This window comes from Ranitomeya variabilis, chromosome 7 (assembly GCF_051348905.1).
Source record: "Ranitomeya variabilis isolate aRanVar5 chromosome 7, aRanVar5.hap1, whole genome shotgun sequence".
Classification (NCBI taxonomy): domain Eukaryota; kingdom Metazoa; phylum Chordata; class Amphibia; order Anura; family Dendrobatidae; genus Ranitomeya; species Ranitomeya variabilis.
This window is the reverse complement of record NC_135238.1, coordinates 32,055,830-32,083,451: the sequence shown is the minus strand read 5'-3', so window position 1 is coordinate 32,083,451 and position 27,622 is coordinate 32,055,830. Positions and strand designations below refer to the sequence as shown.

Sequence of the window (27,622 nt, the reverse complement as noted above, 5' to 3'; positions counted from 1 at the left end):
AGTAATTCATTACCCCAATACTAGACCCACAGAGAGGGCAGCAGCGCTCCTCCTGGGCCCAAGAGCTCACACTCTGGACAATGTCTGCCTATAGCAGTGCCAACCAGTGTAACAGAACACGTGACCCAGCTGTGGCACTACAAGTCTCAGCGTCCTTGCCTTATATCACCAGCTAACCGTTATAGCTCCTAACAGCAGACACTGCGCACTTATGTGTCACACTCTCAAGGGAACAACTACTCCCATCATTCTGCCGCTATTCTGAAATATTAGGCAGGTAGACATAACGCTGTCCACTCACCACCGCCGCCTCCTCCTCCTCACACTGCCCGGCGGGAAACCGCAGCCGGAACCAAAGCGAGCAGCCGCTGGAGACGTCGGGACTAGAACTGAGCTGCTCCTGAGCGATGTGACGTCACCGGAATGGGCGGAGCCTCAACACTACATTGTAGAGACCATACCAGGAAGTGCAATGAAATGCAGGGTTGAGCCTAGACTGTATGGGCTCCTTAGGGAGGCTGAGAGGAGACATACTGCAGGAGGGGGTCTGTGACTGTATATAGGGAGGCTGAGAGGAGAGATACTGCAGGATGGGGTCTGTGACTGTATATAGGGAGGCTGAGAGGAGAGATACTGCAGGAGGGGGTCTGTGACTGTATATAGGGAGGCTGAGAGGAGAGATACTGCAGGAGGGGGTCTGTGACTGTATATAGGGAGGCTGAGAGGAGAGATACTGCAGGATGGGGTCTGTGACTGTATATAGGGAGGCTGAGAGGAGAGATACTGCAGGAGGGGGTCTGTGACTGTATATAGGGAGGCTGAGAGGAGAGATACTGCAGGAGGGGGTCTGTGACTATACAGTATAGGGAGGCTGAGAGGAGAGATACTGCAGGAGGGGGTCTGTGACTGTATATAGGGAGGCTGAGAGGAGAGATACTGCAGGAGGGGGTCTGTGACTGTATATAGGGAGGCTGAGAGGAGAGATACTGCAGGAGGGGGTATGTGACTGTATATAGGGAGGCTGAGAGGAGAGGTACTGCAGGAGGGGGTCTGTGACTGTATATAGGGAGGCTGAGAGGAGAGGTACTGCAGGATGGGGTCTGTGACTGTATATAGGGAGGCTGAGAGGAGAGATACTGCAGGAGGGGGGCTGTGACTGTATATAGGGGGGCTGAGAGGAGAGATACTGCAGGAGGGGGGCTGAGAGGAGAGATACTGCAGGAGGGGGGCTGTGAGGGTATATAGGGAGGCTGAGAGGAGAGATACTGCAGGAGGGGGTCTGTGACTGTATATAGGGTGGCTGAGAGGAGAGATACTGCAAGAGGAGGGCTGTGACTGTATATAGGGAGGCTGAGAGGAGAGATACTGCAGGATGGGGTCTGTGACTATATAGGGAGGCTGAGAGGAGAGATACTGCAGGAGGGGGTCTGTGACTATATAGGGAGGCTGAGAGGAGAGATACTGCAAGAGGGGGGCTGTGACTGTATATAGCGAGGCTGAGAGGAGAGATACTGCAGGAGGTGGCTGTGACTGTATATAGGGAGGCTGAGAGGAGAGATACATTCCAAAGGAAGGCTGTGACTATATAGGGAGGCTGAGAGGAGAGATACTGCGGGAGGGGGGCTGTGACTATAGGGAGGCTGAGAGGAGAGTTACTGCAGGAGAGCTGTGACTATATAGGGAGGCTGAGAGGAGAGATACTGCAAGAGGGGGACTATATAGGGAGGGTGAGAGGAGAGATACTGCAGGAGGGGGCTGTGACTATATAGGAAGGCTGAGAGGAGAGGTACTGCAGGAGGGGGTCTGTGACTGTATATAGGGAGGCTGAGGAGAGATACTGCAAGAGGGGCTGTGACTATATAGGGAGGCTGAGAGGAGAGATACTGCAGGAGGAGGGCTGTGACTGTATATAGGGAGGCGGAGAGGTACTGCAGGAGGAGGGCTGTGACTAGGGAAGCTGAGAGGAGAGATTCTGCAGCAGGGAGCTATGACTATATAGGGAGGGTGAGAGGAGAGATACTGCGGGAGGGGGCTATGACTATATAGGTAAGCTGAGAGGAGAGATACTGCAGGAGGAGGGATGTGACTATATAGGGAGGTTAAGAGGAGAGATACTACAAGAGGGGGACTATATAGAGAGGGTGAGAGGATACTGCAGCAGGGGGGCTGTGACTATATAGCGAGGCTGACAGGAGATATTGCAAGAGGGGGTCTGTGACTATATAGGGAGGGTGAGAGGAGAGATACTGCAGGAGGGGGGCTGTCACTGTATATAGGGAGGGTGATAGGAGAGATACTGCAGGAGGGGGCTGTGACTATAGGGAGGCTGAGAGGAGAGATACTGCAGGAGGAGGGCTGTGACTATATAGGGAGGCTGAGAGGAGAGGTACTGCAGGAGGAGGGCTGTGACTAGGGAGGCTGAGGAGAGTTACTGCAGGAGGGGGCTGAGAGGAGAGATACTGCAGGAGGAGGGCTGTGACTGTATATAGTAAGGCTGAGAGGAGAGATACTGCAGGAGGAGGGCTGTGACTATATAGGAAGGCTGAGAGGAGAGGTACAGCAGGAGGGGGTCTGTGACTGTATATAGGGAGGCTGAGAGGAGAGATACTGCAAGAGGGGGGCTGTAATTATAGGGAGGCTGAGAGGAGAGATACTGCGGGAGGGGGGCTGTGACTATATAGGGAGTCTGAGAGGAGAGATACTGCAGGAGGGGGCTGTGACTATATAGGGAGGCTGAGAGGAGAGTTACTGCAGGAGGGGGCTGTGACTAAGGAGGCTGAGAGGAGAGATACTGCAAGAGGGGGACTATATAGGGAGGGTGAGAGGAGAGATACTGCAGGAGGGGGCTGTGACTATATAGGGAGGCTGAGGAGAGATACTGCAGGAGGGGGGCTGTGACTATAGGAAGGCTGAGAGGAGAGGTACTGCAGGAGGGGGTCTGTGACTATATAGGGAGGCTGAGAGGAGAGATACTGCAAGGGCTGTGACTATATAGGGAGGCTGAGAGGAGAGATACTGCAGGAGGAGGGCTGTGAGTGTATATAGGGAGGCGGAGAGGTACTACAGGAGGAGGGCTGTGACTATATAGGGAAGCTGAGAGGAGAGATGCTGCAAGAGGGGGACTATATAGGGAGGGTGAGAGGAGAGATTCTGCAGGAGGGGGCTATGACTATATAGGGAGGGTGAGAAGAGAGATACTGCAGGAGGGGGCTATGACTATATAGGTAGGCTGAGAGGATACTGCAGGAGGAGGGATGTGACTATATAGGGAGGCTGAAAGGAGACGTACTGCAGGAAGAGGGCTGTGACTATATAGGGAGGTTAAGAGGAGAGATACTGCAAGAGGGGGACTATATAGAGAGGGTGAGAGGAAACTGCAGGAGGGGGGCTGTGACTATATAGCGAGGCTGAGAGGAGATATTGCAAGAGGGGGTCTGTGACTGTATATAGGGAGGGTGAGAGGAGAGATACTGCAGGAGGGGGATGTTACTATATGGGGAGGCTGAGTGGAGAGATACTGCAGGAGGGGGGCTGTCACTGTATATAGGGAGGGTGATAGGAGAGATACTGCAGGAGGGGGCTGTGACTGTATAGGGAGGCTGAGAGGAGAGATACTGCAGGAGGGCTGTGACTATATAGGGAGGCTGACAGGAGAGATACTGCAGGAGGGGGCTGTGACTATATAGGAAGTCTGAGAGGAGAGGTACTGCAGGAGGGGGTCTGTGACTGTATATAGGGAGGCTGAGAGGAGAGATACTGCAAGAGGGGGGCAGTAATTATAGGGAGGCTGAGAGGAGAGATACTGCAGGAGGGGGGCTGTGACTAGAGAGTCTGAGAGAAGAGATACTGCAGGAGGGGGCTGTGACTGTATATAGGAAGGCTGAGAGGTACTGCAGGAGGGGGTCTGTGACTATAAGGAGGCTGAGAGGAGAGTTACTGCAGGAGGAGGGCTGTGACTATATATAGGGAGGCTGAGAGGAGAGATACTGCAAGAGGGGGACTATATAGGGAGGCTGAGAGGAGAGATACTGCAGGAGGGGGCTGTGACTATATAGGAAGGCTGAGAGGAGAGGTACTGCAGGAGGGGGTCTGTGACTATATAGGGAGGCTGAGAGGAGAGATACTGCAAGAGGGGGGCTGAGAGGAGAGATACTGCAGGAGGAGGGCTGTGACTATATAGGGAGGCTGAGAGGAGAGGTACTGCAGGAGGGCTGTGACTATATAGGGAAGCTGAGAGGAGAGATGCTGCAAGAGGGGGACTATATAGGGAGGGTGAAAGGAGAGATTCTGCAGGAGGGGGGTATGACTATATAGGGAGGGTGCATACTGGCTTATGAACTTTATGAACAAACACATGAGATTTTTAGCACAAGATTTGCAAACGTTGTGAGCCCATTCACCAAAACGTCAAGGTAATCTCAGATCGAATGGGTAACTACACTGAGTGGTGTGAACACTTACTTGTGGTATCTGAGCTGACTGCCTAATGTGAACACTTACCTATGGCTAATAACAGGATAAAGCCTACTTATATAGGAGGCTCAGAACCAACTGTGTTGAGATGTGATTAAAACCTGGAGAAGGGCGGGACGTTCAAGTCAGAAAATAGTATATAGTAAATAGATCAACTGACCGAACAATATATATATATGTATATAAATAGTTTGTAGCCAAAAAAATTCAAATACAAAAATAGATCAATGGCTACATTAGTCTGTGCTAAAAACTAAGGAAAATGTGAAATATGTGAAATATGTGAAATAGGAAATAGCTCAGATACCACAAGTAAGTGTTCACACCAGTCAGTGTAGTTACCCATTCGATCTGAGATTACCTTGACGTTTTGGTGAATGGGCTCACAACGTTTGCAAATCTTGTGCTTAAAATCTCATGTGTTTGTTCATAAAGTTCATAAGCCAGTATGCTATTTCCTATTTCACATATTTCACATTTTCCTTAGTTTTTAGCACAGACTAATGTAGCCATTGATCTATTTTTGTATTTGAATTTTTTTGGCTACAAACTATTTATATAGATATATATATATTGTTCGGTCAGTTGATCTATTTACTATATAGGGAGGGTGAGAGTAGAGATACTGCAGGAGGGGGCTGTGACTATATAGGTAGGCTGAGAGGAGAGATACAGCAGGAGGAGGGATGTGACTATATAGGGAGGCTGAAAGGAGACGTACTGCAGGAGTAGGCCTGTGACTATATAGGGAGGCTGAGAGGAGAGATACTGCAAGAGGGGGACTATATAGAGAGGGTGAGAGGATACTGCAGGAGGGGGGCTGTGACTATATAGCGAGGCTGAGAGGAGATATTGCAAGAGGGGGTCTGTGACTGTATATAGGGAGGGTGAAAGGAGAGATACTGCAGGAGGGGGATGTGACTATATGGGGAGGCTGAGTGGAGAGATACTGCAGGAGGGGAGCTGTGACTATATAGGGAGGGTGATAGGATAGATACTGCAGGAGGAGGGCTGTATAGAGGGTGAGAGGATACTGCAGGAGGAGGGCTGACTGTATATAGGGAGGCTGAGAGGAGAGGTACTGCAGGAGGAGGGCTGTATAGAGGGTGAGAGGATACTGCAGGAGGAGGGCTGACTGTATATAGGGAGGCTGAGAGAGGTACTGCAGGAGGAGGGCTGTGACTGTATATAGGGAGGCTCAAAGGAGAGGTACTGCAGGAGAGGGACTGTGACTGTATGTAGGAAGGCTGAGAGGAGAGATACTGAAACTGTGTTCTTCTGTCTGCCGAGGTGAGCTCTCCTGTCTGCTGAGGTGAGCTCTCCTGTCTGCTGAGGTGCGCTCTCCTGTCTGCTGAGTTGAGCTTTTCTCAGTAGTCTATTCTGCAACAGGTGGTGGCTCAGGACTCAGACCCTCAATGATCTGTAGGTAAAATTAGGAATATCATCTCAATTACTCTTTAACTCTATAAGCTGAACAATAAAATAGATACACAACACAACTTTCAATATTTATTAAAATTTGGATCACACAGAAAGTCCATCCGCAGGCCTGTAATAAATAGTAGTGGTTACAGGTAGCATCAATTTGCAGCTTTGCTTTTTTTGTGTGATTTTCCCAGCAGATATATCTCGGTGGACTCCATCCTGCTGGCCTTAGGCTTCATAGTCTTTACGTTCTGAAATCTCTGCCGTAGCTTGTCTCTTATTAGGTTGCTTTCTCCTCCATCCCAGATCTTACACAAGAAGCTCCCACCAGGTCTCAGAACCATATCGGACAAGTCCAGGAGGGACAGACACATGATGACAAGTCTCTGGTGATCCAGTTCTTTTATGCCACTTGCATTGGGGGCCATGTCACTTAGGATGACATCTGCCTGTCCAGAAGGGAGGAGCGCAGTGATTTTCTTATGGGTGGCAGGATCTGTAAGGTCACACTTAGGGAGGAAAACTGCTCCTTCCAGTGGATTTATGTGAAGAAGATCAACTCCCAGAACAAACCCGACACTCGCTGCAGGGTCTAGAGGAAAAACAAAGTGAAATGAATGGAAGAGGAACAGATATACATGAAAATATATTAAATTCCCCCCCCCCCCCCCCCCTCCCCATTGCAAATTAGATTTGTTGCTAAAATGTACAAACTTTGACAAGCATCGTAAGTACTTAGTAGAGCCCTTCTGGCTGTTACGACCTGCTGCAAACCTGATGCATAGCCAGATACCAGCTTCTGTAGAGTTCTTGAGGAATCTTAGCCCAGTCCTCATGGGCAATGACCTCCAGTTAACTAATATTTTTGGCTTTGTGTGCTGCAACCATATTATTCAAATCCCACTAAAGATTTTCTATTGGGTTCATGTCAGGTGATAGTGTTGGCCACTTCAGAATATTCCATTATATCTTCTGAAACCAAGCCTTAGTGGATATTGAGGTATGCTTGAGATCGCTGTTGGAAGATCCAATGATGCCAAAGCTTCATCTTCCTCACAGATGGCATGATGTCTTCTCCTAGGACTTCCTGATACTTAATTGAATCTATCTTGCCCTCTACATACAGCAGGTTTCCAGTGCCAGAGAGAGCAAAGCAGCCTCAGAGCATCACTGAGCCACCGCCATGCTTCACTGTAGACATCACTGAGCTACTACCATGCTTCACTGTAGACAGCGCTGAGCGGCCACTATGCTTTACTGTAGGCATCACCGAGGCTACTTTCACACTAGCGTCGTGCACTGCACGTCGCAATGCGTCGTTTTGTAGAAAAAACGCATCCTGCAAAATTGCTTGCAGGATGCGTTTTTTCTCCATAGACTTGCATTAGCGACGCATTGCGACAGATTGCCACACGTCGCAACCGTCGTGCAACGGTTGCGTCGGACCGTCGGCACAAAAAAATGTTACATGTAACGTTTCTTGGTGCGTCGTGTCCACCATTTCCGACCGCGCATGCGCGGCCGGAACTCCGCCCCCGCCTCCCCGGACATCACAATGGGGCAGCGGATGCGTTGTAAAACTGCATCCGCTGCCACCGTTGTGTTTTCTACTCACAGTTTGCGTCAGTACGTCGCATTGCGACATGCGTCGTACGACGCTAGTGTGAAAGTATTATGGAAACAGGAGGGGCGCACTCTCTATATAAGTAGAAGGTGCTCAGAGAGACAAATACTCAAAATTTATATGAAAAACTATATGAAAACTATATGAAATACTGGTCAAAAACGTTTAGAAGCTCAAAGGGAATCAGCCAATCCTTAATCCATGAATGTCCTAAGGAGACCGGTGTGCGTGCTGGCCAGTATTCAGATTTCCTTGAAAAAGGCTTATATATAGCCAAAACGTTGGAGATTGTCTGTTTAATATGACCGGTAATGAATAAATCCATTTTTTTCAAAAACTTAAAAAATCGTTCGTTTTTTGAGTGCCAGAGGTTTTTCATATAAATAGCTAGTGTGAAAGTAGCCTGAGCCACTACCATGCTTCACTGTAGACATCACTGAGCCACCACCATGCTTCATTGTAGGCATCTCCGAGCCACGGCCATGCTTCATTGTAGACATCACTGAGCCACCACCATGCTTCATTGTAGGCATCTCCGAGCCACCGCCATGCTTCTCTGTAGGCATCAACCTTTCACCACCATACCTGTCATGATTCCCAATGGCAGGGACTTAGGCAAAAAACGGACAAGCTCTAGGAAGGATGGTATCTTAGGTAACCGCGATACTGAACCTAACACGCAACTAAAAATAGCCAGGGGGTGTGCCTACGTTGTCTCTAGACACCTCGCGCCAGCCGGAGAACTAACTACCCCTAATAGAGGAATACACAGACCTGACTTGCCTCCAGGGAAACCCCAAAGGTTATAGTAGCCCCCCACATATAATAACGGTTAGGTAAGAGGAAAACACAAACGCAGTATGAATATAGATTCAGCAAAGCGAGGCCCTCTGACTAGATAGCGGAATATACAAAAGAGGACTTCGCGGTCACCTCAAAACCCTGAACAGCCATCCTGGAATTACCTTAACTCCGTTGTCAACTCATGACACCGGAGTAGCAATTCCAGATCACTAGAGCTTCCAGCCGCACGAGATATGAAAATGCATGCTGGACAAAACAAACACAAAAGCCAAAGATTCAACTTAGCTGACTTGCAGACTTGGAGCAGGAAGCAAGCAACAAGGTGCTCTGATAACATTGATTGCCGGCACTGCAATGACTGGGAAGCCAGACTAAATAGGAGACTTCCAATTTCCTAATGGAAACAGGTGCACTGGAAAAAAACAAGACACCAGTCAACCAGTACCACCAGTAACCACCAGAGGGAGCCCAAAAACAGAATTCACAACACATACCCATCCATACTTCAATATAGACATCAACCTCTCATCACTATGCTTCACCGCAGGCATCACCGAGCCACCGCCATGCTTTACTGCAGGCATCACCAAGCAACAGCCATGATTCATGGAACAGAATATGCTGTTTTAAGTGTACTGGGGCCCATTTTCTTGTGCTTTTGTGAATCATTAGAGGTGTTTGTCTTTGAACTCGGGAATCAAGACCTTTAGCGTCAGTGTCTGAAACCACCTAATTTTGCTGAAGGCTTTTTGGAATCACTCTAGGGGTTGTTTTTGCCTCCTCAGAAATCTGGTGGCAGCTTCCTCCTTCAGCCATGTCCAGATAGTGTAGCTGGTGTTCCTATAGCTGTGATCTTATGAACCCTGCTTCCATCTGTATCTCTGAGAACATCCAAAGCCTTTGTATTTTTTTCCAATCCATTTCCTTGTGTGCATAAGGCATTGTCTTCTTCTCCTAACTTTCTGGACAAATGTTTTAGACAACCCCAGAATATTAGTGAAACTGGAGACCATTGCCCACGAGGAATGGGCTAAGATTCCTCAGGATCGCTGACAAAAGCTTGTGTTTGGCTATGCATCATGTTTGTAGCCAGCAGGGCTCAACTAAGTGTTAAAAACACTTGTCATAAAGGCGGTGAATAATCCTGAGACTGCAGTAGTAATTCTGCTGAATCTGGAGGAACCACTTGTTATATTAGTTGTCTTGACCTATTTCCATTGATCTTGTTTAACAGGGTTATTGCAAACTTTAGAAAGTTTGCTAGTAACAATGTTGTTAATACATTTCTTGCAATGGGAGGTGAATAATTATGACTATACATCATCTGCATGCCTTGTTATGTAATAACGAACATATAATAATGAACTAAACTGTTTTCAACAATGTCCGCTGGCCGACTCTAGTATTGCAGCTCAGCCTCATTCATGTGAATGAGATGGAGTTGTAATTTTAGACACAATAGAGGCTCAACACTATTTTTGGAAAAGAAAATATTAAAAAAATGAACCATTTCTCCAATCTCATACACCACAAAGCCTTGTCTTCAAGCCTCATCCAATCTCATAGACCACAAAACCTTGTCTTCAAGCCTCAGTATTGCTTTAGGGAATTACCCAATAAGCAATTCCCCTGTTGGCATTACCATTGGTGCGGTACAAAAAAAAGAGACTGCTGCGCTGCCCGTGATCGGAGCCTGTGGGCAATGGTCGGCAATTATTAGATCAGTTTCCATAGTAAAATTATACTGGGAAATACCTGGTTAAACGATCCTCTAATACAATATTAAAAAGTGGGAAAGTAATATGTTCTTACCTTTTCCCAAGGAATTTACTTTGTCCACCAGCACCTGACTCCAGGCCCCGGGGGCCGCACCGCAATCTACAACGTGATGCCCCGGCTCCAGGATTTTCTGCTCCTTGTCCATCTCCAGCAGCTTGAAGGCGCTGCGACAACGGTAATTTTGGGCATGTGCTGCCTTTACATAGGGATCCCTCCGCTGCCTGGCAAGCCAAATTTGCTCTGCCCCTGTCTTGGCCTTCCGCACCTCTAGAGAGATGTGCAGGCTGCGGCACTGCGGTGTCCGCCAAAGGCTGGAAAACATAATGTACCGTATGTGATAAGAGTGCAGATTACCAAAGTGCCCTAATGCCAGTCACCGCCAAAGCGTGCCATGATAGAATAAGCCTCATAATGACGACAGCCACCAAGCTCCCATTAACGAGAGAGACAAAGTGCCACAAAAAGGGATAGTCAAAATTTGGCAACTTTCCTTTGACATGGAAAAAAATAATTTTTTTACGTTAGGAGTTAATTTTAGCTAATAAAATTGGACTAAGATTCAGTCTGCACTCTCCATTTCTTCATTTATTTTCAGACCTGAAATTGCAGTTTGCAGCCTGATCATAGTTTCAGTTTTTGCTTTTTTCTTGTGGGAGTGTTTCTCCCAGTAATACAGGCTGGATGTCAGATATGTGAGTATCCAAGACATGGGAGTGCTTCTCCCAGTAATACAGGCTGGATGTGAGATCTGTGAGTATCCAAGACATGGGAGTGTTTCTCCCAGTAATACAGGCTGTATGTGAGATCTGTGAGTATCCAAGACATGGGAGTGTTTCTCCCAGTAATACAGGCTGTATGTGAGATCTGTGTGTATCCAAGACGTGGGAGTGCTTCTCCCAGTAATACAGGCTGTATGAGATCTGTGAGTATCCAAGACATGTGAGTGCTTCTCCCAGTAATATAGGCTGTATGTAAGATCTGTGAGTATCCAAGACATGGGAGTGTTTCTCCCAGTAATACAGGCTGTATGTGAGATCTGTGAGTATCCAAGACGTGGGAGTGCTTCTCTCAGTAATACAGCCTGTATGTGAGATCTGTGAGTATCCAAGACGTGGGAGTGTGTTGTGAATTCCGCTCTTGGGCTCCCTCCGGTGGTTGTAAGTAGCACTTTTGTGAGTTCTGCTCTTGGGCTCCCTCCAGTGGTTTTGAGTGGTATGGCTGCTTCTTGGATTTAGCATCAGCAGCTGCTTCCACTGATCGTCTTTCTGGCTCAGCTATTTTAGTCTGGCCTTATCCCTCAATCAATGCCAGTTGTCAATTGTTCCTGCTTGGAGTCACGGCTCTTTTGGATTTCCCTGACACTCTGACCTGTTCAGCAAAGATAAGTCCTTGCTTGTCCTTTTGCAGTCCTCTTGTTGTGGACTTTATTGTTCAGCACATTCTATGTTTTGCTCATTTGTCCAGCTTATCAGTATGGATCTATTCAGCTAAGCTGGAAGCTCTGGGCAGCAGATTTTGCCCTCCACACCTTTAGTCAGGTGTGGAGATTTTTGCATTTCTCTGCGGTGGACTTTTTCTAGTTTTTATTACGGACCGCACAGTGTTCTGTCCTGTACTATCTATCTAGCTAGAAGTGGCCTCCTTTGCTAAATCTTGTTTCATTCTATGTATGTCATTTCCTTCTCCATTCACAGTCATTATTTGTGGGGGGCTGTCTATCCTTTGGGGATTCTCTCTGAGGCAAGATAGCTTTCCTGTTTCTACCTTTAGGGGTAGCTAGTTCTCCGGCTGTGACGAGGTGTCCAGGGAGTGACAGGAACATCCCACGGCTACTGCTAGTGTTGTGTTAAGATCAGGAACTGCGGTCCGTATAGTTACCACCTGCTCAGAGCTAGTCGCATGTCGTTCCTAAATCACCAGTCCATAACAGGAGTGTTTCTCCCAGTAATATAGGCTGTATGTGAGATCTCTGAGTATCCAAGATGTGGGAGTGTTTCTCCCAGTAATACAGGCTGTATGTGAGATCTGTGTGTATCCAACATGTGGGTGCATGTCTGCACTGCTTCTATCCTGCACTTATTATCTCTTCATGTGCTAGCCTTCTCTATAGCATGTTTTCTGTGCCCTCCCTAAGATACCCCTCCATCCTGCTATCTCTGATGCTACATTCACACATCCACGTGCTACCATCTGAGAAATGGACCGATTTGTGTGTCAGGTGTCATCCTTGTTGCTTTTGTTTTTCATTGTCTGAACTTTCATTTATCCATTGACTGTTAACAATGTACTCAATTAAAAACAGATGAAGCTTTGAGGGAACTCAGAAATACAAAGTCTGTCTTCCTACTTTCATCCAGGTCTCACGGACCCCCATGGATTTTAATGTCCGAGTCTGATCCACAAAACAGATGACAATAGGACCGGCTCTGCAGACACGGACCAGTTTTTAAAACTGATGTGAGTATTGATCAAGTAAACTTTATGGGTCAATGTGCTGCCCGAGGAAAAAAAACAAACTGCACCAGGACATGGCACAGGGATGTGTGAATGTAGCCTAGGGTCTCATTCAGACGTCCGTTTTCTCATGTACAAGAAAAATGGACCGATTACTTTGATCAGTGGTTGATCAGAGTCTGGTCCTATCGTCATCCCTGGAGAAAAAAAAAAGTTTATCCACCTTCTCCTATATGAAAGTCTGTGAAAACCAGACCACATTTGGACAGCAGAGTGCAGTCAAATTTTTTCTTGGACATTTATACTTGCATTGGCAATTTTGATCCAACCCTCGGATCAAAATTGGACATGTCTTATCGTTTTTCCAAAAATCACAGACATGTGAATGGCCCAACAGAATAACATAGGTACGAATGCTATCCATGAAAACCACAGACAGCATTCGATCATGAAATGAGACGTCTGAATGAGGCCTAACACTGAGAGAAGGGATGAGGGTGAGCAGAGCCTTGAAAAGGGGGAGCAGAGAGCCCTAAGGAGGGGGAGCAGAGAGCCCTAAGGAGGGGGAGGAGAGAGCCGTAAGGAGGGTGAGCAGAGAGCCCTAAGGAGGGGGAGCAGAGAGCCCTAAGGAGGGGGAGGAGAGAGCCGTAAGGAGGGGGAGGAGAGAGCCGTAAGGAGGGGGAGCAGAGAGCCGTAAGGAGGGGGGCAGAGAGCCGTAAGGAGGGGGAGCAGAGAGCCGTAAGGAGGGTGAGCAGAGAGCCGTAAGGAGGGGGGGTAGAGAGCCGTAAGGAGGGGGAGCAGAGAGCCGTAAGGAGGGGGGGCAGAGAGCTGTAAGGAGGGGGGGCAGAGAGCCGTAAGGAGGGGGGGCAGAGAGCCGTAAGGAGGGGGTGAAGAGAGCCGCAAGGAGGGTGAGCAGAGAGCCATAAGGAGGGGGGGCAGAGAGCCCTAAGGAGGGGGAGCAGAGAGCCCTAAGGAGGGGGAGCAGAGAGCCCTAAGGAGGGGGAGGAGAGAGCCGTAAGGAGGGGGAGGAGAGAGCCGTAAGGAGGGGGGGCAGAGAGCCGTAAGGAGGGGGAGCAGAGAGCCGTAAGGAGGGTGAGCAGAGAGCCGTAAGGAGGGTGAGCAGAGAGCCGTAAGGAGGGGGGGTAGAGAGCCGTAAGGAGGGGGAGCAGAGAGCCGTAAGGAGGGGGGGCAGAGAGCCGTAAGGAGGGGGGGCAGAGAGCCGTAAGGAGGGTGAGCAGAGAGCCGTAAGGAGGGGGAGAAGAGAGCCGTAAGGAGGGTGAGCAGAGAGCCATAAGGAGGGGGGGCAGAGAGCCGTAAGGAGGGGAAGCAGAGAGTCATAAGGAGGGTGAGCAGAGAGCCGTAAGGAGGGGGGCAGAGAGCCGTAAGGAGGGGGAGCAGAGAGTCGTAAGGAAGGGGAGCAGAGACCCGTAAGGAAGGGGAGCAGAGAGTCGTAAGGAGGGGGAGCAGAGTGCAGCAAGGAGGGCAAGAAGAGCCGTAAGGAGGGGGAGCAGAGAGCCTTAAGGAAGGGGAGGGCGAGCAGAGAGCAGCAAGAAGAGCCATAAGGAGGGCGAGCAGAGAGCCGTAAGGAGGGCAAGAAGAGCTGTAAGGAGGGTGAGCAGAGAGCCGTAAGGAGGGCGAGCAGAAAGCAGCAAGGAGGGCAAGAAGAGATGTGAGGAGGGTGAGCAGAGAGCCGTAAGGAGGGCAAGAAGAGCCATATGGAGGGGGAGCGCTGACAGATTTGTGTACATTTTGCAGATTGTCAGATATAGGACATACAGACCCTATGGATATTTTTCTTCTTTATAGATATTGGACATACAGACACTGTGCAGCAGCAAAATGTTAGAGCATTCTTAATTAAGACCATGTAGAAAGTTGAATATTATTGCATTTTGGAAACGAACAATTAAAATACTAGTAATCTGGGCAAAGGTGTACATAGGATTCAAGCCACAACACCATAATAATGATGACGGCCACCATGCACCATGACACAATAAGCCTCGGGCCCTCATTACGGTGACGGCCACAGAGCCCTCATGACAAAGACAACCAAATCCTTTTATTAGGGCAATCACACCAGTCATCCAGCACAACTACATTAATATACTCCCCTCCTACAGGAGATCGCAGCCAGGCAGTGTTGTCATGAGGACAAACGGATAGATGAGCTGCAGGTTTGTGTCTGATACAGCCCAGCAGTAAACTATAAATCCTATTTTCACTATTTTGTGTACACATTGTGGAGTCTTCGGTCTCACTTTCGGCTATTCTCCTTGAAGAACATCTTGCCCGTGACTCTTGGATCAGAGGAAAACTTCTAGCAGTGAGGGCCCAGATCTGAGACTCAGCACTAAGGCTGCAGAGCTGAACATCGGGGTAATCATGAGGCGAGGAATTTCAGAGGAGAAAAATCGAGAATTATTCTTTTTCCCACTGGGACATTTCCCCATAAAAACATTATTGCACATTTATAGCGGCTTTAAATCGCAGGTAATCCTGGCGCCGGCAGCTCTTTACGTGCTGACGAACGGCCTCCGAGGCCCCATTGTGGCTGTCAGATCAGTCTGTACGCTCACAAATGTTTCATCTTATGCCGTGAATATTCTCCAATATTTGCAGGAGATTTACAAACACAATTAGACCAGTTTTGTTTGGGTTTTTTTAAAGAAGCATGGCAGGCACCATAACTTGCTAACTGACGAACAATCGTCTGAAAAAAAAAAAGCAGAAATTCGGTGTAAAGAGTGCGCAGACTTTCAGCCCGATGCTTTACAATACAGGTTTGCCCAGCTTTACTGGTTTCCTCTCCCCAATCCTGAATGATCTCAGCAGCTGGAAAGAACCGTAAAGTCAGTAAAATTAGTAACAACAATGAGATATTATCAATTTTACCAGCTGCTCCCAGCAGGGGGCAGCGCGATATTGCTGCACAGTGAAAGAGAATGGATGGGAACCAACGGAGAGGAGCATAAACAGCTGCGGCAACAGCGCTGGTAGTGTGGACTCAGCGACAAAGACCTGGGATCGGTCGAAACGTCCTTTTGTTTGTCTGTTCCCTGTCCGTATCTCACACCCCACGTGTGTTCTAGCACTGTAAAAATAAAAATATTGCAACTTTCACCATTGACAGGGTGGTGGACTCCTTTCTCTTGTGCCTGCCATGTCTGTACAACGGCGATTGTACAAAAGATTGTGAAATTATAGTGTACTGTCCGGGGTATCAGGGATTCCACTAATAAAATATGTAATGAAACAATGACAACGTCAATGATAACATCAGAGACAATTTGTCTCAAGCCTTGAGAAAGGCTCATTCAGAGCTGGAACGTCGCACAGACATGTGGGTCTGATTAAAATCCTGCACATTTTGTAAAGAAAAATGGAGTGCTGCCTTCTTTTTTTAATTTATATATATATATATATATATATATATATATATATATATATATATATATATATATATATATATCCTTTTCCCAAAATGTTACTAAAATCTAAAAAAAAATGACCTAAAGAAAACAATTTATTATCACTTCGGGAATAAATGTCCAGACTAATAAAATAATATCATATGTATCCCATACAGTTAACACCGAAACAGAAAAAAATGGCAGAATCACTGGGTTTTTGGGGCCCTTCATCTCCCCAAAAATGGAGTTAAAAAAAGATCAGGAAGTCGTATGGGAACCAAAATGGTATAGAAAATTTTTTAAAAATTACTGCACATCATTACCCCTGGTACAGTGTGGCACTCACCGCACATCATTATCCTGGGCAGTGTGGCACTCACTGAACATCATTACCCTGGGCAGTGTAGCACTCACCGAACATCATTACCCTGGGCAGTGTGGCACTCACCGAACATCATAAGCCCTGGGTACAGTGTGGCACTCACCGAACATCATAAGCCCTGGGTACAGTGTGGCACTCACCGCGCATCATTAGCCCTGGGCACAGTGTGACACTCACCGCACATCATAAGCCCTGGTCACAGTGTGACACTCACCGCGCATAATTAGCCCTGGGTACAGTGTGGCACTCACCGCACATCATAAGCCCTGAGTACAGTGTGGCACTCACCGCACATCATTAGCCCTGGGCACAGTGTGGCACTCACCGCACATCATAAGCCCTGGGTACAGTGTGGCACTCACCGCACATAAGCCCTGGGTACAGTGTGGCACTCACCGCACATCATTAGCCCTGGGCACAGTGTGGCACTCATCGCACATCATAAGCCCTGGTCACAGTGTGACACTCACCGCGCATCATTAGCCCTGGGTACAGTGTGGCACTCACCGCACATCATAAGCCCTGGTCACAGTGTGGCACTCACCGCGCATCATTAGCCCTGGGCACAGTGTGGCACTCATCGCACATCATAAGCCCTGGTCACAGTGTGGCACTCACCGCGCATCATTAGCCCTGGGTACAGTGTGGCACTCACCGCACATAAGCCCTGGGTACAGTGTGGCACTCACCGCACATAAGCCCTGGGTACAGTGTGACACTCACCGCACATCATAAGCCCTGGGTACAGTGTGGCACTCACCGCACATAAGCCCTGGGTACAGTGTGGCACTCACCGCACATCATTAGCCCTGGGCACAGTGTGGCACTCATCGCACATCATAAGCCCTGGTCACAGTGTGACACTCACCGCGCATCATTAGCCCTGGGTACAGTGTGGCACTCACCGCACATCATAAGCCCTGGTCACAGTGTGGCACTCACCGCGCATCATTAGCCCTGGGCACAGTGTGGCACTCATCGCACATCATAAGCCCTGGTCACAGTGTGGCACTCACCGCGCATCATTAGCCCTGGGTACAGTGTGGCACTCACCGCACATAAGCCCTGGGTACAGTGTGACACTCACCGCACATAAGCCCTGGGTACAGTGTGGCACTCACCGCACATAAGCCCTGGGTACAGTGTGGCACTCACCGCACATCATTAGCCCTGGGCACAGTGTGGCACTCATCGCACATCATAAGCCCTGGTCACAGTGTGACACTCACCGCGCATCATTAGCCCTGGGTACAGTGTGGCACTCACCGCACATCATAAGCCCTGGTCACAGTGTGGCACTCACCGCGCATCATTAGCCCTGGGCACAGTGTGGCACTCATCGCACATCATAAGCCCTGGTCACAGTGTGGCACTCACCGCGCATCATTAGCCCTGGGTACAGTGTGGCACTCACCGCACATAAGCCCTGGGTACAGTGTGGCACTCACCGCACATAAGCCCTGGGTACAGTGTGGCACTCACCGCACATCATAAGCCCTGGGTACAGTGTGGCACTCACCGCACATAAGCCCTGGTCACAGTGTGGAACTCACTTTTAACACCAGGAGGGCAATGTCTGGCACTCTGGGCTTTGCAGTCGCACTGTATGGCTGGCCCTTTCTGGGCATTGTGTGTAGCATCTGTGCATTAAGCGCACCCATGTTACTACTGGCACGTTACGGTCAGTGTGAATGCTCCTTATCTGGAGACTAATGGTGGTACTGGGACACTGTGTTACGTGCCTGAGAAACTCCCACAGCTCTATGTCCGTCTAGCAACACCAGCTACTCACCGGGCCACCGCCGCCGCCATATTTACTACTCAATACACAGGGCCAAGAGTTAGCTGAAGCCGCGTCCGCCATATTTGTAAAGGGAAACGAAAACAGTTAAAAACACTCTAAAAGCCGTACCTCAGTCCTAGGTTATAACATATAATTATTCTTGCATTTCCGCGCTATAAATGTTAGATGTTAGTATATATAATAATTCAGACGCGGGAAGCTGCTGCCCTCACCTAACATGGCGGCCGGGGATGAAGACTGCCGGGTCACGTGATCGGCTTCTCAGTTCCCGCGGGTGAATCTCACGTGTGAGACAGTGTCCGGCACTGAACCTGTTCACACGGGAGGTACAGCAGAGGTAAAACGTCCAGTCCTGCGCGTTATGTGGGGGTCGCACGGAGGCCGGTCTCCTGTCACCTCTGTGTGTCAGCCCCTTCACAACTGGGCAATTACTGATTTTATTTTATTTTTTTGCATTTTTTTTTACCATTCCCTTTTTCGCCCCGCAGCTGTATGAGGGTTTCTTTATTTGAGTTGTAATTTTGAATGATAACATTAATTTTATCTTATAAAACTGTGGGGAAAATGGTGGGAAAAAAAATGTTATTCCGCCATCGTTCTTCTTCTTTTGGATTTTACTTTTGCGCTGTGATCTGTTTTAATTAATGCAGTTTTTTAGCGCTTATCAGATTTTGATAACTTTTTATTGCATTTTTGGGGGGAGATGGACGGCAGCGACTGACAAATTCTGTAAAGCAGAAAAAAACTCCAGAATTAGCGGACGGGTTTAATAAATCACATTTTTATAGAGAAGTATTTTTTTTAAAACTGGTGTAAGGGGGGAGATATCTGCTTTTATACATATATCTTTTTTACTACTTTTTTACAAATATTTTTCTTAATTTTAGTTTATATCTTAGTCCCTCCAGGTGAATCTGCTATCCTTCATTGCTATAGTACTGCAGTATATAAAAATATATATATATATATATATATATATATATATATATATATATATATATATATATATACACACACATACTGCAGTACTATAGCAATGAAAGATAGCAGATTCACCTGGAGGATAGATATATATATATATACTAGCTATTGAACCCGTTCTACGCCCGGGTGGCGAGCATTTATATTGGAATATGGTCTCCATCCTGGTATGTGCTGCTCCTATCCTGTCATATGCTGCTCCATCCTGCGCCCCCATCCTGTCATGTGCTGCTCCACCGTGTCATGTGCTGCTCCATCCTGCGCCCCCATCCTGTCATGTGCTGCTCCACCGTGTCATGTGCTGCTCCATCCTGCATCCCCATCCTGTCATGTGCTGCTCCACCGTGTCATGTGCTGCTCCATCCTGCGCCCCCATCCTGTCATGTGCTGCTCCACCGTGTCATGTGCTGCTCCATCCTCATCTCCATCCTGTCATGTGCTCCCATCCTGCGCCCCCATCCTATCACGTGCTGCTCCATCCTGCGCCCCCATCAGTGCGGGCGGCTGTGCTGAGTGCGGGCGGCTGTATGTGGCTGTGCTGAGTGCGGGCGGCTGTATGTGACGTGGCTGTGCTGGGTGCGGGCGGCTGTGCTGGGTGCGGCAGCTGTGGACGGCTGTGCTGGGTGCAGCGGCTGTGCTGGGTGCAGCGGCTGTGCGTGGCTGTAGGCGGCTGTGCGTGGCTGTGGGAGGCTGTGCTGGGTGCGGCGGCTGTGCGTGGCTGTGCTGGGTGCGGCGGCTGTGCTGGGTGCGGTGGCTGTGCTGGGTGCGGCGGCTGTCCGTGGCTGTAGGCGGCTGTGCGTGGCTGTGCTGGGTGCGGAGGCTGTGCATGGCTGTGGCGGCTGTGCGTGGCTGTGCTGGGTGCGGCGGATGTGCTGGGTGCGGCGGCTGTGCTGGGTGCGGCGGCTGTGGGTGGCTGTGGGCGGCTGTGCTGGGTGCGGCGGCTGTGCGTGGCTGTGGGCGGCTGTGCTGGGTGCGGCGGCTGTGCTGGGTGCGGCGGCTGTGCGTGGCTGTGGGCGGCTGTGCGTGGCTGTGGGAGGCTGTGCGTGGCTGTGGCGGCTGTGCATGGCTGTGCTGGGTGCGGCGGATGTGCTGGGTGCGGCGGCTGTGCTGGGTGCGGCGGCTGTGGGTGGCTGTGCTGGGTGCGGCGGCTGTGCGTGGCTGTGGGCGGCTGTGCTGGGTGCGGCGGCTGTGCTGGGTGCGGCGGCTGTGCGTGGCTATGGGTGGCTGTGCGTGGCTATGGGTGGCTGTACGTGGCTGTGGGCGGCTGTGCTGGGTGCGGCGGCTGTGCGTGGCTGTGGTCGGCTGTGCTGTGGGCGGCTGTGCGTGGCTGTGGGCGGCTGTGCGTGGCTGTGGGCGGCTGTGCTGGCTGTGGTCGGCTGTGCTGGGTGCGGCGGCTGTGCGTGGCTGTGGGCGGCTGTGCTGGGTGCGGCGGCTGTGGTCGGCTGTGCTGGGTGCGGCGGCTGTGCGTGGCTATGGGTGGCTGTGCGTGGCTGTGGGCGGCTGTGCTGGGTGCGGCGGCTGTCCGTGGCTGTGGGCGGCTGTGCGAGGCTGTGCATGGCTGTAGGCGGCTGTGCGTGGCTGTAGGCGGCTGTGCATGGCTGTGCTGGGTGCGGCGGATGTGCTGGGTGCGGCGGCTGTGCTGGGTGCGGCGGCTGTGGGTGGCTGTGCTGGGTGCGGCGGCTGTGCGTGGCTGTGGGCTGTGCGTGGCTGTGGGCGGCTGTGCTGGGTGCGGCGGCTGTGCGTGGCTGTGGGCGGAGGTGCTGGGTGCGGCGGCTGTGCGTGGCTGTGGTCGGCTGTGCTGGGTGCGGCGGCTGTGCGTGGCTGTGGGCGGCTGTGCTGGGTGCGGCGGCTGTGGGAGGCTGTGCGTGGCTGTAGGCGGCTGTGGCAGCTGTGCTGGGTGCGGCGGATGTGCTGGGTGCGGCGGCTGTGCTGGGTGCGGCTGCTGTGGGTGGCTGTGCTGGGTGCGGCGGCTGTGCGTGGCTGTGGGCGGCTGTGCTGGGTGCGGCGGCTGTGCTGGGTGCGGCGGCTGTGTGTGGCTATGGGTGGCTGTACGTGGCTGTGGGCGGCTGTGCTGGGTGCGGTGGCTGTGGTCGGCTGTGCTGGGTGCGGCTGTGCGTGGCTGTGGGCGGCTGTGCGTGGCTGTGGTCGGCTGTGCTGGGTGCGGCGGCTGTGCGTGGCTATGGGTGGCTGTGCGTGGCTGTGGGCAGCTGTGCTGGGTGCGGCGGCTGTGCGTGGCTGTGGGCGCCTGTGCGTGGCTGTGGGCGGCTGTGCGTGGCTGTGCTCGGCGCGGCGGCTGTGCTGGGTGCGGCCATTTTCTTGGTCCTGCTCCCGGAGTCGGCGCCTGCGCAGTCCGCGCTTTCCGGCGCCATTTTCTTGAAGACACTGCAATGTGTCTTCAAGAAAATGGCGCCGGAAAGCGCGGACTGCGCAGGCGCCGATTCCGGGAGCAGGGGGACAGTCACGGCCCGGAAGCGCGTCGGTGGAACGGGTCAGGTAAGTATACTCACCCTCCGCCTCCTGGCTCGTCCCTGCTTGTCCGGTGGAGATCGCGGTGTGCGTTCAGCGCTTACGCATACCGCGATCTCCTGGGAGCGTCGCTCTGTGCGGTCCAGACTGCGCCGGCGCTTGCGCTTGCGCAGTCTATAGAGGCTTCGGACAGAGTGACGCTCCCAGCGTTATATTATAGATATATATCCGCTCTCCCTCTGAAGCCCAGATCCTGGCGGTGATGGGAGCCCGAATGATTGTTCCACATAAATTAGCCTATTAAATGCTCCGTTGGATTCACGGCAGCATTTAAATGGTTAAACAGCAGCCATCATAGCGGTCGCTCTATGACGTCTAGTCTGAATGTGGCTAGGAGTGCGCATATCGCATACCTGCAGTCACACCAGAGAATCCTGACAGTGCGCAATGTGCGTGCCTTCTGCATTCACACCGGAGAATCCTGACAGTGTGCAATGTGCGTGCCGTCTGCAGTCACACCGGAGAATCCTGACAGTGTGCAATGTGCGTGCCGTCTGCAGTCACACCGGAGAATCCTGACTGTGCAATGTGCGTGCTGTCTGTAGTCACACCGGAGAATCCTGACAGTGTGCAATGTGCGTGCCGTCTGCAGTCACACCGGAGAATCCTGACAGTGTGCAATGTGCGTGCCGTCTGCAGTCACACCGGAGAATCCTGACAGTGTGCAATGTGCGTGCCGTCTGCAGTCACACCGGAGAATCCTGACAGTGTGCAATGTGCATGCTGTCTGCAGTCACACCGGAGAATCCTGACAGTGTGCAATGTGCGTGCCATCTGCAGTCACACCGGAGGATCCTGACAATGTGCGTGCTGTCTGCAGTCACTCCGGAGAATCCTGACAATGTGCATGCTGTCTGCAGTCACACCGGTAGATCCTGACAGTGTGCAATGTGCGTGCCATCTGCAGTCACACCGGAGAATCCTGACAGTGTGCAATGTGCGTGCCATCTGCAGTCACACTGGAGAATCCTGACAGTGTGCAATGTGCGTGCTGTCTGTAGTCACATAGAGCGACAGGCAGAGGAGCAGAGCGCTCCTGAAGATGACAGGTGAGAACAACATTTTAATAAATTAGTGATGAGCGAATGTGCTTGGATAAAGTGTTATCTGAGCATGCTCCGGGCGCTAATCGAGTGTCTTTGGCGTGTTCGAACTATATGTTTGATTCCCCGACGCAACACATACAGGGTGCGTCTGTTAGACAATCCCTGCATGTGTTGCAGCAAACAGTTGCGAGACATGTAGGCGTAGGGACTCGGACATATTGTACTAGCACATCGGTGTCGCTCTGTTAGCACCCGAGCATGCTCAGATAACACATTATCCAAGCACGTTCGCTCATCACTAATTCTCACCAATCCTATCCTAGATCAGTGAGAGTGCTACATGCACTAGAATGGAAGCCTTATGTCTGCTGTCCTTACCTGGTTCTCCACTGACTGTGGAAACGAGGAGCCGCTGGTCACACGGGCATCCTGCTGCCCCAGACAAAGTCTATGGACCTGGTGAAAATACCCGCTCCATGCAGTTAGGTCTCCTAGACGCTGAATGAAGCGGCATCAGAAATTCTTCATATTTCAGTATCAGTTGATTATGAGAATGGGGGGCGTCCAAGCCTCATGTATGCAGCAGGGTCTCTTGTTCCTGCTTTGGACATTGAGAAACTCCCATGCGCCAGGCAGGGCACTTGCAGGGGCAACCGTCAAACTTTTGGGTGGTATTGTTAACTGGTCATGTTTTAGCCTATTACACCTGTGCACAATACCTCCTGAGGTGTCTGATGCGGAAATGAAGAGGCACTGGATGCTATGGACACCGATGAGATGAAAATAATCATTTTCACATATGTTAGTGGTTATCTTTCATTAAAAACAAAATTGCACTAAGTTTCAGTCCATAATTTCCTTCCGTTTCATTTTGAGAACCCCTGATATGCAATGTACAGCCTGATCCAAGTTTCAGATTTTTCTCTAGTGGGACTGTCCCTCCCAGTAAAACAGGCTGGATGTGAGGTCTCTGTGTATCCAGAGTGCTGCTGACATCTTTAGCTCACATATCAGCACAGCTTCTATCCCGCAGTTATTTCCTTTTCATGTGCTTTCCTCATCTGCAGTCTGTTAATTTTGTCTGCCTTCTCTGAGACTATAGATACTTTATCCACTCTGAATTGTTGAAATGTGCGCAGTCCCCTGCCGCTGTCTCTAAGGACTCGCTCACGCAAGCGTATAACACGGCCAACATGCTGTGTTTTATTAGCCCAATATTATACTATGGGGCTGTGCTTTTTTTTTTTGCATGCCAATTGGGCATGAGAAAACAATCTCGGCATGCTGCTAGTGCATCTGATAATCAAATCATGCGCACTCATACAAGTCTATCATACGAGATCAGAATGGGGAAGATGGAGAAATTAAAGGGGATATCCAGGACTTTGTGAAAAAAAAAAAAGAAGTGCCAAAACACTATTAGGCATGTAGTTGCTATCCCCCTGCCCGTTGTGCCCGGCGCCATTCTTCTCCGGCACAAACCGCTCCTGCCAGCGATTCCGCTGCCTCTGCTGTCATCATGTCGACAGAGCAGCAGGTTCTTTTCCGTTCTGCTGGACAGGTGTTGACAGGTCGAGAGTGAGGATGTCATGCTGATTGACAGTCAGATCCCTGCTACCTAACTGGGGGTGCTTGCTGTCAATCAGCATGGCATCGGCAGTCATGACCTGTCGACAGAGCAGGGCGGAAAAGAAGCCTTTGCTCCGTCGACGTCACGTCAGCTGAATTTAACGCCGATCCGATATAATTGTGCCGCTGCATGTATGGAAGTATAGCGTGGGGACAGGTCTGTTAACAGTGTGTATGAGGCCTAACCTGGTGAATTGTGCCGGGTGTGCTCCATCTCGTCTTGTTCATGAATCCTCTGCATGTCTCAGCAGAAGCCATGTTCTCATCTAAGCTGCTCACTCTGGTCCTGGTGGTCCAGCCGCAAAGAATCCTGCTGGGCATGAAGAAACGAGGCTTTGGTGTCGGCCGGTGGAATGGATTTGGTGGTAAAGTACAGCAAGGAGAAACAATCGAAGAAGCTGCAAAAAGGTGAATTTAGGGTCTTGCCCATCTACAGCGTCTGTTGAAATGAATGGGACAACCGGGGGTCGGGAGTAGCTCATCCATGTGGAATTAGGGGTCATAAAGGTCTGGTAGATTTTTTTTTTCCTGAGATAATTGACAATTCTCTATTGCAAACTCCATGTTATAATGGATTTTCATCTTATTTCTCTGTGCAGGGAACTCTGGGAAGAAAGCGGCCTGACAACCGACAACCTCCAGAAAATCGGCAACATCAAATTTGAGTTTGTCGGCAGCACCGAGTTGTTGGACGTCCATATCTTCCGAGCAGATGAGTTTAGAGGAGAACCAACTGAAAGTGAAGGTGAATACAAGAGGTCGGCTGCATTATCCGCCCTTCCCAATGCCAACTCCAATCTGGCGGGTTCCTCGGATACCTGCCCCCTCCGATTTCTGTAAAAGTGGCCGAATTGCTATACCGATAAGAGTGGCGCCATTTCTATAATTGTATATAACTCCTCTAAATTTCGTTTTTTAGAAATGCGTCCCGAGTGGTTCTCGTTAGACCAGATCCCTTATGACGGCATGTGGCCAGATGACTACATATGGTTGCCCCTCTTGTTGCAGAAGAAGAAATTCCTGGCTTATTTCAAATTTGAGGGACATGATAAAATTCTGGACTATAACCTGGAGGAAGTAGATCAGGTTTGATCGGGAGGTTTTATGCTGGTGAAGAAGCGTTTTGTAGGCTTTTTTCTTTTGCACTATTAGGTTAGTTTCGATGAGTAATATGGTCACGTTATTGGCCAGACCACCGGCTTAAGGAGGTTGTCCATGATGGTTTCTTAGTTTTGAAGACCATTGTGTTCAACCTATATTCAAGCATCTGCATGATGGGGTCTTTTTGTTAATTGCCCCATATTAGTGGACACATTCCAATGCCACGTATGGCGATCGGACTAGTTCCTTGGATCAACGCCTCATCCCATGATTGCTTTCTTCCACAAACAGCGCCACTCCGGTCTCCAGGCTGTGCATAGTATTGCGGCAATGTGAGATGCAATGTGTAGATAGATGCTCATGCTCCACTCATCCCATATGGGCCTGCCAAAAATAAGCCGAGTGCAGCAGTCATTCTGCCAATCTGTGCAGGTCCCAGCAGTCGGACCCCCGCTGATCAATAAGTCATTGCCTATCCTATGGAACAACCCTTACAGAGCACCGTAGGGATCTACAAGGTGTTAAGTATAAGTTATGATAGTGGCCAAAAAATGTGCCCGTATTACACGTGGAGCAGGTCGTAGACTAGAATCCATAGGAACGAAGGTGACGGTATTTATTTTATGAGTAGCACTTTACTAGATGGCAACGCTTTGGTGAAGCACTTGCCCATAGCAACCAATCAGACTACTCCTTTAATTTTCAAAAGAGCCCTTGAAAAATAAGAGCTGTAATCTGATTGGTTCCTTGGGTCTGGCTCCTTTTCCATTTAGGCCAGTTTTAAGAATTCTCCCATTTTGTATTAGGCAGTGACCACTGATTGATCCGATCCTCTAACCGGTTTTATCTGTATAATCTGGTTCTGTCTACCGTTCTATGGTTGACTACAATAAACTGATGTGATTTCTCTATGGGTCTCTTATTGTGTTGTAGCTATTATCCTACAAAATAACATTTATCACCTGCTGTCTGACTAATGGGACCCCCATATGAATGGAAAAGTGGGAGTGCGCATGCATGACCGCAGCTCTAGTGATCACACGTGCGCTGCATCTCAGTCACTTTGCTGGTTCTGTAAGCCTATGTTCACACCAAGTTTGTGTTTTTTTGTTGTTTTTTTTTAAAGCATGGATTTTGAGGCAGATCTGCTTCAAAGATCCACATCAATGAGTATTTGCAGGCTTTTTTAAAGCAGTTCTACTTAATCCTCCTAAGAACTCCTGTAAGCCTAGCCTTATATGCACAAATGCACAGGGCATCGGTACCATTCAGATAACATTACAGGGAACCTGGCATCAGGCTTCTGCTCCCCCATATGAGAGAATCAATGTAGTGGTAGGGAACCTGATTCCAGCCATGTCATTTACTGGGCTGCTTACTGTAATTTTGATCATTTTACTCGGCTACTGATCTCTCGGTTCTCCGAATGCTGAGCCCTGAATAAGCCCGCCACCCCACTGATTGCCTATGCACAGTGTACAAAGTAAGCTGCCAATCCGTACTGTGTGCGGGTTTATTCTGAGCTCATGAATATGGAGGAGTATATGACAGCAGGTTCACTAGTCCTCCAGTGATAATCTCCTGCTGATAAAACACGGATTTTATCAAAACTATGGCTAGTAGCCCAGTAAGTGATACATCGCTGGAATCTGTGTAATTTTACAGCATGGTCTGTGGTTTCAACTGCCGGCAACCTCTGTGTGTTTCTCCCTGCAATCGGTTATCATTTTATTTTTTTTTCTAATAGATGCTTTAAAACTTAAGCAACCATGTTTTTTTTTAATTAAAAAAAAATATTCCCAAATGACATGCGGTGGGGGAAGGGTTATATGACTTGTTTGTTTCCGATTGCAAAAAAAAAAGATTCCTTAGTACCTACATAATTGTTACACTCAAACTTATAATCATACTTGCCAACTTGACCTTCCAAGTTAGGTCATGGTCCTGAAAACTTTTTCCCTTTACCATGGCCATACTCTATTTCCTCATCTGGGGATGTTTCCAATATTCTCATTGATATCCTAGATCACCAGGGAGAAAACTAAAATCCCTTTACAGCCCAAGGCCACAGCGAATGTACTGATTAGCCGCTTTACTGCTCTAGACCACCAAAGATGTGAAAAATACTTCCTCTGCTACCCTAGACCACCAAAGATGTTAAAGTACTTCCTCTTCTACGCT

At 49.6% G+C, this 27,622-nt stretch overlaps 3 protein-coding genes across 5 annotated transcripts in view; 1 reads left to right on the top strand and 2 right to left on the bottom strand.

The window, feature by feature from the left end:
- MAD1L1 (mitotic arrest deficient 1 like 1) overlaps window positions 1-420 on the bottom strand; it is a 696,770-nt gene extending 696,350 nt beyond the window's left edge. Inside the window, exon 1 of the mRNA XM_077274781.1 lies at window positions 302-420. The gene's annotated coding sequence lies outside the window, so the exon portion shown is untranslated. The remainder of the gene's footprint in view (window positions 1-301) is intronic.
- A 5,549-nt stretch (window positions 421-5,969) lies between these two features.
- Window positions 5,970-18,194, bottom strand: MRM2 (mitochondrial rRNA methyltransferase 2). Its single transcript, XM_077274776.1, has 3 exons — window positions 18,147-18,194; window positions 10,139-10,416; window positions 5,970-6,490 (listed from the first exon to the last, which is right to left on the bottom strand). The coding sequence occupies exons 1-3, from the start codon at window positions 18,164-18,166 to the stop codon at window positions 6,054-6,056; spliced, it is 735 nt and encodes a 244-aa protein (XP_077130891.1). The 5' UTR covers window positions 18,167-18,194; the 3' UTR covers window positions 5,970-6,053.
- A 165-nt stretch (window positions 18,195-18,359) lies between these two features.
- On the top strand, window positions 18,360-27,187 carry NUDT1 (nudix hydrolase 1). 3 transcript variants are annotated; one of them, XM_077274778.1, is made up of 4 exons: window positions 18,360-18,495; window positions 24,592-24,748; window positions 24,940-25,085; window positions 25,260-27,187. In XM_077274778.1, exons 2-4 carry the CDS (start codon window positions 24,597-24,599, stop codon window positions 25,430-25,432), a joined length of 471 nt encoding a protein of 156 aa, XP_077130893.1. In that variant the 5' UTR covers window positions 18,360-18,495; window positions 24,592-24,596; the 3' UTR covers window positions 25,433-27,187. The 3 variants fall into 3 exon arrangements, with proteins under 3 accessions (XP_077130893.1, XP_077130895.1, XP_077130894.1); XM_077274780.1 differs by having other exon boundaries at window positions 18,363-18,484; XM_077274779.1 differs by having other exon boundaries at window positions 18,384-18,445.
- Window positions 27,188-27,622: the final 435 nt, after the last annotated feature.

Coding starts and splice junctions, on each gene's coding strand:
- NUDT1 (XM_077274778.1), top strand. CDS start 24,597: ATGTTCTCATCTAAGCTGCTCACTCTGGTCCTGGTGGTCCAGCCGCAA. Junction 24,749..24,939: donor ATCGAAGAAGCTGCAAAAAG/GTGAATTTAGGG, acceptor TTCTCTGTGCAG/GGAACTCTGGGAAGAAAGCG. Junction 25,086..25,259: donor AGAACCAACTGAAAGTGAAG/GTGAATACAAGA, acceptor TTCGTTTTTTAG/AAATGCGTCCCGAGTGGTTC.
- MRM2 (XM_077274776.1), bottom strand. CDS start 18,166: ATGGCGGCGGCGGTGGCCCG. Junction 10,417..18,146: donor ATGGCGGCGGCGGTGGCCCG/GTGAGTAGCTGG, acceptor TATGTTTTCCAG/CCTTTGGCGGACACCGCAGT. Junction 6,491..10,138: donor AGTAAATTCCTTGGGAAAAG/GTAAGAACATAT, acceptor TTTTTCCTCTAG/ACCCTGCAGCGAGTGTCGGG.